Source organism: Oratosquilla oratoria, chromosome 18, assembly GCF_046742065.1.
Source record: "Oratosquilla oratoria isolate Oo_2021 chromosome 18, ASM4674206v1, whole genome shotgun sequence".
Classification (NCBI taxonomy): Eukaryota; Metazoa; Arthropoda; class Malacostraca; order Stomatopoda; family Squillidae; genus Oratosquilla; species Oratosquilla oratoria.
In genome coordinates, this window is record NC_134794.1 from 56,692,897 (window position 1) to 56,704,963 (window position 12,067).

Consider the following 12,067-nt stretch of genomic DNA (forward strand, 5'->3'; position numbering starts at 1 on the left):
TGAGTCAGCAGCGTAAAAACATTTTGCACCAGACTTCCCACGCATCACAATTTGACCTCACGCTAATTAGGAGCACGGGTCATGGCTTGCCTGTGTATACGAAAATGGACGAAACAGACGAAGAACCAGATCGCATCGGGGGATCATAATGTGAGCCTGGCTCGCTGCTCATTTGCTTTCTCACTTCCTCCTCTCCTCCCCCGAAAGGAGACCAAGTTGGGACAACTTGAAACACATAGTCGTCACCTCCCTTGCCGTCTCTTCCCTAACCCCTTTTCTCGCATTTAGAGTGAGGTATGTCATATTATTGGCGCCCAACATTCACTTCTAAATAAAACCAATACTCTCTCCCTCAGATTTTGCCTTCAATCCAGCCTAACATTTGGCTGCCCAACGTGGAGCAAGACTACCAGCCTGATATTTGGCGCCCAACGTTTGGGGCCCCGATCCCCAGGTCTGCCGTCTGCCACCACTTGACCTGCCAGATCGTCTGCCGCCGCTGTCTGCCAGGTCTGACGGCTGCCTACACTTTCGCCTACTACAGGTATCTGCCGCCGCTCGACTGCTGCCATTTGTCTGCCAGATCGACTGCCGCCACGTGTCTGCCAGATCGACTGCCGCCACGTGTCTGTCAGATCGCCTGCCCCCGCTGCCTGCCAACACGACTGTCAGCTAGCCTACTAGGTCTGCCGACTGCCAGCTCGACTGCCGTCGCTGCTTACCACGTCTGTCGACTGCCAGCTTGACTGCCTACACTCTCGCCCACCACAGGTATATTTGTGACCTACCGCCACAGCCACTAGATCATTTAGCAAACTAGAGCTGTAAATGTCCCCACCTTGACCCACATACACGCTCAACGGAGATCACGAGGTCCAGCGCCTCGACTCCGGTAAAGCTAATGACTAGCAACCTCGACTGTCAAGTCCACGGCGCCCTGAGTGGCCTAACGCCCCGCCCGCTAACCACAACCATTTTCAAATGTCTGTCTTTTCAGATGTTGCAACCACGCCACGATGTCACCGACGACGTGATCCCAAGACGCGTTCCAGGTACGAGATCACCTGAGTAGCCTTCCGAGATACACCAGCCTCTTCAAGACGTACAGGACAACTCCGGCCCCATGGCAGTAGCCGAGCGCCCCGAGGTTTGCTACCCTGTGGCAAACGGAGCGCTGTCTGCTGCTATCCCTGTAGTCTGATGGCCAGCTCTACCCCCGCCTTCAAGTTCCGGTCCCGCCGTGAGGACAACTCACTTGACGATATCTTGTCGAGGCTCCACACTTCACTCTCAGCCTCGACTTCCGTGGGGACGTGTTAGGATGATTGTCCTCAATCCTCACCTCTTCTCTGGTCCGTCCGACGAGCTTTGACTTCTGAGGTCCCCCAAGGGAATATCTCGTGGGGCCAGCCGTGTGACTCATGTGCTGTCCAGCCATGTGAGCCACAGCTGGCCGCGTGACCCTCACAAAGGCCTCTTTGAGGAAACGTACGTGCAGCTCACTGGCCTACGACGAACCCTGTCAAGCCACAAAGATGACTAACCAGTGCCTCGGTCTGCCACGTGAGATGAGCACTGAAATCTTTGAGAAACTCACTTGCGTTACCAGCCCCTCCATATCCTCTGCCTTCATAAGTCAGCAGCGTAAGAACATTTTGCATCCGACTTCCCACGCATCACAATTTGACCTCAAGCCAGTTAGGAGCACAGGTCATGACTTTCCTGTGTGTATAAAGATGGACGAAGACGAAGAACCAGATCGCCTCGGGGCATTATAATGTGAGTTTTCTCACCTCCTTCCCCTCCCCCTTTTCTCGCCCTTAGAGCGAGTCCTATCATAATATTGGCGCCCAACTTCACTTCTAAATAAACAAATTCTCTCCCTTTTAGTTTGCCTTCAAACCAGCCTGCCATATATTAATAACAATAACAATAATAACGATACGTATATCAAAAAAACTTTTTTCCTCCTCATAAGGGGGTAGTCGTGTTAAAGCTTACACCCATCACCCAAAATGTGCAAATGAAATAATAATAATAATAATAATAATAATAATAACAATAATAATGATAATAACAATAATAATAATAACAATAATAACAACAACAATAATAATAATAATAACAATAACAACAACAATAATAATAACAATAATAATAATAATAATAATAATAATAATAATAATAATAAAAATCGAAGAACTCACCAGCGGCCAAGAGTGAGAGGAAGAGCAGGCCCATGTGAAGTCCCAATGCGGTCAAGTTGGTACGCAAGATATCTGCAATAAGGATGATTGTCCCATTGAGATTATTTACATAAACGCCTTAACGCGCGTTCAAAAATCCGGGCGCGTTCAACACAATGCACGCCCAAGACTCACAGAATATGTATAACTATAAACAAACAAATAATCTAATATATAAAGAGATGGCAAATATATAAGGCAATGTGAATATGGTATAAATGTATATTTTCTTTAACCGAAAGGGTTGTAGGGAGATGAATAAAGTAGTTTGTCGAAAATCAGAAATAAACAAGTGACAAACGGGTAAACAATGTCGACATTTCGCCATATTGTCTATCTACTTATTCCTTTTACTTTAATTTATCTTATCTATCTATAAATTCGCTTCTATAATTTATACATTTGTATATTTGGTTTATATATTTGTATATTTGTTTTATTTGATTTCATTCCTCTCACCGACTTCATTGTCAGGCGACTCGTCATAAAAATATTTTAATTTCTTTTTAAGAATGCAAAATAGAAGGAAACAATTGTCTTAGATCATCGGGGTGGGTGTATACGAACAATAAATAATGTTAGGAAATACAAATAGGCAAAAAAACACGAAAACTTACAAAATTCATCAGCAGAGAAGTGTTTGTACCAAAACAGCTTCCCATTGGTCATTGTGAAACGGTACTTCAGCTGAAGGCCCTGAAATTAGGAAAATTCATGTCAGTATTTCTAGAATGTTACTATTGCCAGTTTTGCTTTCAATAAAGTTTCACTAATATATATAATCATCATCACTAACTCATCATCGTCATCCCCACAACCACCGTAACCACATCCGATTCTAATATTAATATGAATTTTCGTCTTTGATAGTCTCTAAACTCTACTACCTACCTGCTACATAAATTTTACCACCAATTTCATCATCTACCCACGAAATCCACTACCTACCACCAAAATCCAATACCACTCTGCCATCACCACCAAAACCCCGTTGCTACCACTCCTGTACCATTCTACCCAACCTCAAATGCCCCATCCTCCTACATCGCTACCTAACCTCAGCTCCACCTTTCCTCGTCGCCCTCGTAGTTGTCGATGGCGGTGAAGAATGGCCCTACTACCGTTACTACCCCTCCTTCTACATCGCCACCTAAAACCATTCCCCCTTTTTCCACATCGCTACCTGACGTCAATGCCCCTCCCACCTCACCACCCAATCTCACTACCCCCCCACCACCTCACTACCTAACCTCACTGCACCTCCTACATCGCTACCTAACCTCTGCCCTCCTTCTACATCACAACCTAACCTCACAGCCCCTCTTTCGACATCGCTACTCCACCTCACAACCCGTCTTTCTTCATCGCCACCTAACCTCACCACCATCATCTCTTTTCCTCACTTACCTTGTCGCTCTCGCAGTTGCTGATGGCGATGAACCACCAGCGTTCGCGGACGCTCCTGAAAGAACGTCTGCCCTGACAGTGGTACTTGGCCTTCTGGCCGGGGGCCCGCAGGACCTCGCACTCGGCGTTGCCCGAGATCCGGGTCAGGTTGATGAACTGGTTGTTGTCCTTCTTCATCACCGCCTCCTTCTCCAGGCACGTCTGGCGAGGTCGGGGTAAGGAGAAGGAGACGAGAAGAGGAGGAGGAGGAAGAAAGGAAAACAGAAGGAAGAGAAAGAAGAGGAGGAAGGGAAACAGAAGGAAGAGAAGGTGGAGGAGAAGGGAAGAAGGAGGGAGATGAAGGAGAAGAGGGGGGGAGAAGGAAGAGGAAGAAAAAACGGAAGGAAGAGATGGTCGAAGAGAAGATAAGAAGAAGGCGAGAAGAGGAGGAGGAAGGGAAAAAAGAAGGAAGAAAAGGGAGGGAGAGGGAAGATGACGAAGTCGAGGCAAGAGAAGAAAGCAGGAAGAGGAGGAGAAAAGAAAAACAGAAGGAAAAGAAAGAGGAGGAAAAGGAAGGAGGAAGAGGATGAAGATGAGCAGAAGGAGCAGGAGGAAGAAAAAATGGAAGAAAGGAAGAGAAGGAGGGGGAGGAAGTGGAGGAGGGGGAGGAAGTGGAGGAGGAGGAGGAGGAAGAGGAGAAGGGGAGAGAAAAGGGAAAGAGATATTATTTTGTGTTTTCTTTGACTCTTGTCTTAGAAAATGAGATTACAGGAGGGGAGGAGAGGGTAGGGGAGGGGGAGAGGGGAGGAGAGGGTAGGGGATGGGGAGAGGAGAGGGGGAGGTGAGAGGGAGAGTGTACGCCATCCTTTACACTTATACGTTCACCTCGGATCTGCTGCAGTCTCTGTCGAGACAGCCAGACATCACCCTACGGCAGTGAGCTCAGAGCTCATTATTTGCCGATCTCTGGGTAGGTCTGAGACCACTCACACACCACACACCGGGGCAGCAAGGTCACAACTCCTTGACTAACGTCCCGTACCTACTCACTGCTAGGTGAACAGGGGTTACACGTGAAAAGGAGACAAACCTAACTTATCTCCGCCCGGCCGGGGAATCGAACCCCGGTTCTCTGGCTTGTGAGGCCAGTGCTTTACCAATCCGCCACACGTGTGTGTGTATGTGTGTGTTGCAACTAGAAAGCAAAGAATAGTCCAAATGCATATATATGTTACTGTAAGAACACGTACCTAGGGATTACGCGTAATCCCTGAATGTTTCAGTGAATACGCGTAATCCCCGTTTCACTAACCTAACCTAACCTAATCCCAAGGTACGTGTTCTTACTGTAACATACACACACACACACACACACATATATATATATACATATGTATGTATATATATATATATATATATCTTACAGTATATAGGGAATTATAATGATAATAATAATAGTAATAATAATAATAATAATAATAATAATAATAATGATAATAATAATAACTAACAATAATAATAGTAATAATAATAATCTCATGATAGTTAAAAGAAAAAAAAAAAAAGTGGGGTGGGGGTCCTACTTTTGCCTGCGGTCTTCCGCAATATCCGTTAGTCTACGCAGTGAAATGACTTTCAGTGGTATAACTCCAACACTGAATGACCCCGATTCACCTAACCTGACCTAACCTAGAGTGCCTCTCCACCGTCGCCCGACGTGCGTTGGGTCAGGTGAGGTTACGCGGAAATGTACCGCATGCTAGAGAGTAGATGACCTGGTAGGCCGCACGCTCATGTCTACAGCTGTAGATGACCTGGACGACGACCGACCGAATGACCTACCTTCCCTGTTTTGTAGACAGCCGGCCACTGGTCGGGGGAGTCGTAGTAGAGGAGAATTTTCTCGACGGCGAAGTCCTGTAGAAGAGGAGAGGAGGGCGACATCAACAAAGAAAACGGGCGACACAAAGAGAAAGGGTGAGAGACTACATTAGGAGACTAAAAGAAAACGAGTCAAGTATATGTATATGTATATATATATATATATATATATATATATATATATATATATAGAATCTATATATATATAAAGATATATATATAATATATATAGATATATATATACATATTTGTACTTTCTACTTGTAAGTTCATTTGGAAAATCAACATAATACACAGTAGGGATCCGAAACAAATTATCAATGTAAATATATTTATTCAACAAATTATTATAGTCTAGAGCAGGGAGCTTGTTTGCATTGTGGGAAGAGACTATATCATATCCTTTTTGATTTTTTCTTCTCCAGATATCATTAAATTATCTATTTCATTTATATAATAATTTGAAAGAGTCTTTATTTATTTTATATATTTATTATATTCATTTGAATTCTTTTTTGCATAACTCGAATGTTTATTCGGTAGAATGTCAGCTACTTGGTGCTAAATCCGTTACTCTCTTAATGCTGCCATTATTGAGGAACGCGTGAATGAAATATCCAATAATTCGATTACACTCCCCCACTCACCTCGTATTTCTCTTACTAAGACAAGTTATTTGTTGTGGAGAATGTTTTACAGAATAAAAGTTACAGAGAAAAAAAAATGTCGACAATTTACAGTAATATTAAGGTTTTGCCGTGATTGTGGTAAACTATAATAATAATGATAATAATTAATAACAACCATAATACTGATAATAACAATGGTAATAATATGGAGAAACAAATATTAATCGCATACGTACCACGTCATATTCGATGTCGAATGTGTAGGTTCCCTCCAAAGACAAGAAACAGAATCGGGTGAGGAAGGCCCAATTCTGAAATGTCGACAAATCAGGAATGACGTCATGTCGACTGTTTGCATTTCTTCATAAATATAACTTAAAGAAATCCTTATACAGATGAATAAATTTCAAATACAATAGATAAAATCAGGAATGACGCCATGTCGACCATCTCTGCATAAATGTAACTGCAAGAAATATTTACAAATATTCATTCCCAAAGACAGTCGATGAAAAAAAAAAAAAAAAAAACGCCGGTGAGGAAGGTCGTATTATGAAATGTCGACAAATCAAGAATGACATCAAGTCGATTGTTTGTATTTCTGCCTAAATATAACGTATAAATTTCTATGTTCAATTGACACCTACTGTCGCATTATCTGTAACGATGACTAGGCCTGTCTTGAAAGCTATAGGTGTATCTATTCTTCGTTTAATCCAACCAAACAAATATCTTAATTATATTTGTTAACTAGTGGTTTGCAAAAATAATAATATATACAGAATATATATATATAAATAGATAGATATGCGATTCAACAATTTATTCTTTAAATCTAGATTAGTTAATAGAATCTCCGCCTTAGCCAATTCATTTCGAAATTTGAAAGCATAAATATCTGTTAAGATGGCGTGCGTTCGACTCTGGCTTAGGCGCTGTCGCGTGATAGGTGGCATCAGTGTGAAGAGCTCCAATTGAACGCAGCCTTTTATGTGAGACCACGATTCTATTACAGTCACGGTAAGGTACTACAACTAAGAACGCACTAATCTGACCCATCACGATGGGAATATAACTTTCGTTTCTGCTACAGTGGTACAATTTCCTTAAAAAAAAAAAAAAAAAAAAAAAAAAAAAAAAAAATATATATATAGATATATATATATATATCCATACATATATATATATATATACATACATATATATATATAATAAAGCAATAATATATAAAATGATAAAAATATAATAAAGAAAATAAAACAAATATATGTATATATATAACAATAATAATAATAAGACATAACAATGGAGAAATGGTATATAATTCAAAACATTTACACAAAATTAGGTTAAGTAATAATATGTGTTTAAGTGATTAGGTCAGGTCATTCATATCTATCAGAAAGATCATTTCATTGTTGTAGCTGGATGACCCAGCTCACTCGCACACACGCGCGCACACACACAACATACTTGCCCAAGGGAGACAGTAATAGTTTGAAATAATGTGATGGTTTTCATTCCCCGGACGGGGCCCGATCTCGTTCCCGAAGGTTTTACAGGTCAAGATGTTATCCATTGCATCAGGAAATCGTGTGTGTGTGTGTGTGTGCGCGTGTGTATGTATGTGTGAGCGTGTGTGAGTGTATGTATGTGTGTACGTGTATATTTACATGTACTCACCTCGGTCGTCCTCAGAGTTCCCTCGATGTACTTGGCCTCAGTCAAGGAGCACCTGCCGAGGACCAGGGCCCACGCCAACCACGGCAGGAAGAGTAGGACGACCTCTCCCTTGGACGTCGTCCTCAGCTTCCAGTGAGGAACACCTCGAGTCGACCTGGAAAGATCATCACCAGATATCTCCTCCTCTTCCTCCTCCTCCTCGACCTTGTCCTTCGAACTCCATCCTCCTCCTCCTTCCTCTTCTTCGGCGTCGTTTCCTCTTCTTCTCTTCCTCTCTTCGCCATCCTCCTCCTCCTCCTCTTCTCTTGTCTTCCAACTTTGTTCTTCCTTCTCTTCCTTCCCCTTCGTCCTCCTCCTCCTCCTTTCATTCTCTCTCATTTCTTCGTCTCTACCTATTCCTCTTATCGTTATCTCTGTACAAACTCGAACGTCCTCGTCTCTGATGACAAAACCATCATCTCCTCTTTCTCTTCCTTCCTTCTCGGGTTGAAGATCAGTCGCCGGTTGTCTGCTGCCCATTTCCTTCTCCCCCCTTACTCTTCTTCTTTCCTCTTCTCCTCCTCCTCTCTCTTCCTCTCCTCTTCTTCCAACCTTCTCTCCTCTTCCATGGCACATCTCTCCTCTTTCATTTCCCCATTTTTTGTTTCTCCACTTCTCCGTTTTCTCTCTGGCTTTTCTCATTTTCTTTACAAATCCTTCAACCTCCTCTTCAACTCCCTTTCCTCTATTTTCTTCCTCCTCCTCCTCCTCTCCCTCCTCTTCAATCCTCTTGGATTCTTTGTGTAATCTCATCTTGTGTGTTTTCCTTGTAAACCTTTATGACGTCATCGGTACCGACCTTAATAGTGGCTTTGGTTCAAAGAATGTGACCTTAATTCATGTTTACCTTGGGTGACCTTGTTTTGTAGACGAATAACCTTGTTTATATTCTTCGACCTTTCTGATGACGTGTGTTTTTAGTTCATGGACGTGTATCGAACAAGTATCCTCGGTTCACGTACAAGTATCCTCGGTTCACGTACAAGTATCCTCGGTTTACGTACAAGTATCCTCGACTTACGTACACGTGTCCTTGGTTCCAGTAAATGTGTCCTTACTTACGTACAGACTCCCTTGGTTACGTACAGGCGTCCTTGGTAAATGTTTATGCCCGTATGAGAGAGATTTTGGCATTTTGCAAAATAATTGATTTTTTTTTTTTTTTTAGATCTGTTGTTTCTGGTCCTCTGTATTTTTTTTTCAAAATGGCGCTGCTGCTATCTGAATGGCCTATTCTTGCAACATAAATATTTCTGGTGCGAGAGACAACTTTATTGTCCAGAATAACTTTGATGTTTTCAGCATTGGTTCAAGTTTGACAGTAATTAATTCAACAAATCTCAGATACAATTCACGTATTTTCTGACAACTATTCCATTCATCAATAGTAAATAAACCACACGCTGACAATCTATTGTTCTATTTCTTTCATTTCAATTTCAAATCTGGTTCAAATTAATCGAATTCACTTCCTGGTCACGTGGTCCTATTTTCTTTGATAATGGAATATTCCACTTGAGTGAGACACATCCGCCTGTTCATTATACCTGTCGACTCACGCTATTCTTAATGATTATCGACCTTAGCGACTTGCAACGACACGCGACATGTTTGTCTACTGCCATAGTCTAAGAGGAGGTTCGCACTCTGCTGTGATTGGCCCGTGCTCAGAACGTGCTGGCTACTGATTGGTCCTCGGTGAAAGAGTGAATATTTATCTCCATTGAAGTGATACTGTGCTCTTATGTGGCGATGAGGTAATCCGTTGTAGGTCGAGGATTGACTGAAATAGAATGAAGTAATTTGAATTAATAATTTCATTCAAATATTTTGTTTCATTTGTGTAGACCTTCTTTTTATTTTTGTAAACCATTTTCGTATCCTGGCTACAGAGCGAAAGAGAGAGAGAGAGATAGAGAGAGAGAGAGAGAGAGAGAGAGAGAGAGAGAGAGAGAGAGAGAGAGAGAGAGAGAGAGAGAGAGAGAGAGAGAGAGAGAGAGAGAGAGAGAGAGAGAGAGAGAGGAAGGGAGAGAGACACAGAGAGAGAAAGGCAGACGGAGAGAAAGACAGACAGACAGACAGAGGGAGAGAGAGAGAGAGAGAGAGAGAGAGAGAGAGAGAGAGAGAGAGAGAGAGAGAGAGAGAGAGAGAGAGGAAGGGAGACAGAGAGAACGCAGACAGACAGACAGACAGAGAGACAGACCGAGAAAGAGGGAGAGAGAGTGAGAGAGAGGGAGAGAGAAAGAGATAGAGAGGGGGGAGAGAGGGAGGGAAACAGGGAGAGAGAGGAAGAGAGAAAGAGGTAGAGAGGAGGAAAGAAAAAGCACATAAGAATATAGGAGACTGCAAGAGACCATAAGGCCTGCACTAGGCAGGTCCATGTCCATTACCACCTGTCATCCCCATCCATAAAGTTGTCTAACCGTTTCTTAGAACAACTGATAGTTTCAGCGCTCACTACATGGTTACTAAGTCTGTTCCATTCGTTGACCACCCTATTAGTAAACCAATTCTTGACTATTTCCTTCTTAAATCTAAATTTGTCCAGTTTAAATCCATTACTGCGAGTCCTAACTTGTTGTCTTAATATGATGACCTTGTTTACGTCACCCTTGGTAAGGCCTTTGATCCACTTAAACACCTCTATTAGATCACCCCGCACTCTGCGTCTTTCCAGAGAGTGTAAGTTAAGGTGCCTAAGCCCCTTTTCGTAAGGTAAATTTCTGAACCCATGTATCATTTTGGTCATTCTCCTCTGTAGGCTACTGATTCTAGTGAACTGATGTCCATTTTATAGGACAGAGACCAAAACTGAACCGCATAGTCAAGGATGGGTCTAACTAACGCTAGAGTTTGATAATTACCTCAGCACTTGTATTCGTAACCATCCTAGCAATGAAACCTAATGTTCTGTTAATTCTATTCCTGGCGCTAATGCACCGTTTTCTGGATAAGGTCAGGAGTCACTGGAACTCCCAAGTCTCGCACTCAGTTTTCTCTAAAAACGTGTTGTCTAAGCTATATCTACTTTCGGGGTTGTGTAGCTCTTCGTTTAACACACTGCACTTTAAGACATTGAAGTTCATTCGCCATTTCACTGACCATGTGAGCTATTTGTTAAGATCATCCTGCAGAATCTCGGCGTCGTCTCCTGACCTAATTAAGCGTCCTATTTTAGTGTTGTTTGCAAACTTACTAACATCACTATTAATCCCATTGCCCAAGTCGTTTATGTGCATAATGAACAAAAAGGTATCCAAAACAGAGCCCTAAGGAACTCCACTAGAAACACTCCCCCATTTGGATTTTACACCATTTATGGTGGTCCGCTGTTTTCTGTCATTAATCCAAGCTCTAATCCATTCTAACAGTTTTCTTCCTATGCCACGGGCTTTAATCTTATTTAGTAGTCTATGGTGGGGCACCTTGTCAAACGTTTGCTAAAGTCAAGGTAAAAAACATCGTAACTATCATTGTTATCTGACGCCTTATATACTTTAGTGTAAAAGGATAGAAGGTTAGCCACACATGATTTACCCTTGGAGAAACTATGCTGTGTGTCACGAATCAAATTATGTCTCTCAATGTGTCCTCTGAGTCTATTAACTATTATTGATTCAATCCTTTTACCTATAATTGATGTCAAACATATTGGCCTGTAGTTGCATATAGACGATTTATCTTCCTTCTTAACAACAGAAACAACGTTTGCCTGCCCCCAAGCAATAGGCACAAAACTAGTGTCTACCTACTTATTAAATATTTCTGTTAACTAGTCGTACATTTCAAATTTACACTCTTTAAGTACTCTCGGAAAAAATCGTCTGGACCTGGGGATTTTGTGGCTTTACGGCTTTCAATCTGCTTAACTACTTCTACCACTGAAAATCGGATTGCAGTCAGGTACCTTATCTAACCTCTCCTTGGTAAGGTACGAGAGAAAATATTTGTTAAACGCCTCACTCATTTTCCCTTCCGATTCTATCGTGACGTTTTCGTCATTTTGAATTGGGCCTATTCTTTCCTTATTTTTTGTTCTGTAGAGATGAAAGAAGCCCTTTGGGTTGGGTCTCGCTTGTCTGGCAACCTTAATTTCGTAGTTACGTTTCGCTGTGCGCGTCTTCTTTTTAACCAGTCTTGCCATATCGTTATATTGGGATCTAAGGTGTGTTTCCCCGTTTTTATTCTTACATGAAGTCCTCT

General features: G+C 42.2%; 1 protein-coding gene across 1 annotated transcript in view; it reads right to left on the bottom strand.

Annotated features, from left to right (window-relative positions):
- Positions 1-12,067, bottom strand: part of LOC143035254 (uncharacterized) — a 43,200-nt gene that overhangs the window by 18,143 nt on the left and 12,990 nt on the right. Inside the window, exons 2-7 of the mRNA XM_076202072.1 lie at positions 7,826-9,647; positions 6,379-6,453; positions 5,475-5,549; positions 3,654-3,854; positions 2,864-2,942; positions 2,208-2,279 (exon numbers count right to left, since the gene is read on the bottom strand). Of these exons, the coding sequence (XP_076058187.1) occupies positions 2,208-2,279; positions 2,864-2,942; positions 3,654-3,854; positions 5,475-5,549; positions 6,379-6,453; positions 7,826-8,617 (1,294 nt within the window). The 5' untranslated portion in view covers positions 8,618-9,647. The remainder of the gene's footprint in view (positions 1-2,207; positions 2,280-2,863; positions 2,943-3,653; positions 3,855-5,474; positions 5,550-6,378; positions 6,454-7,825; positions 9,648-12,067) is intronic.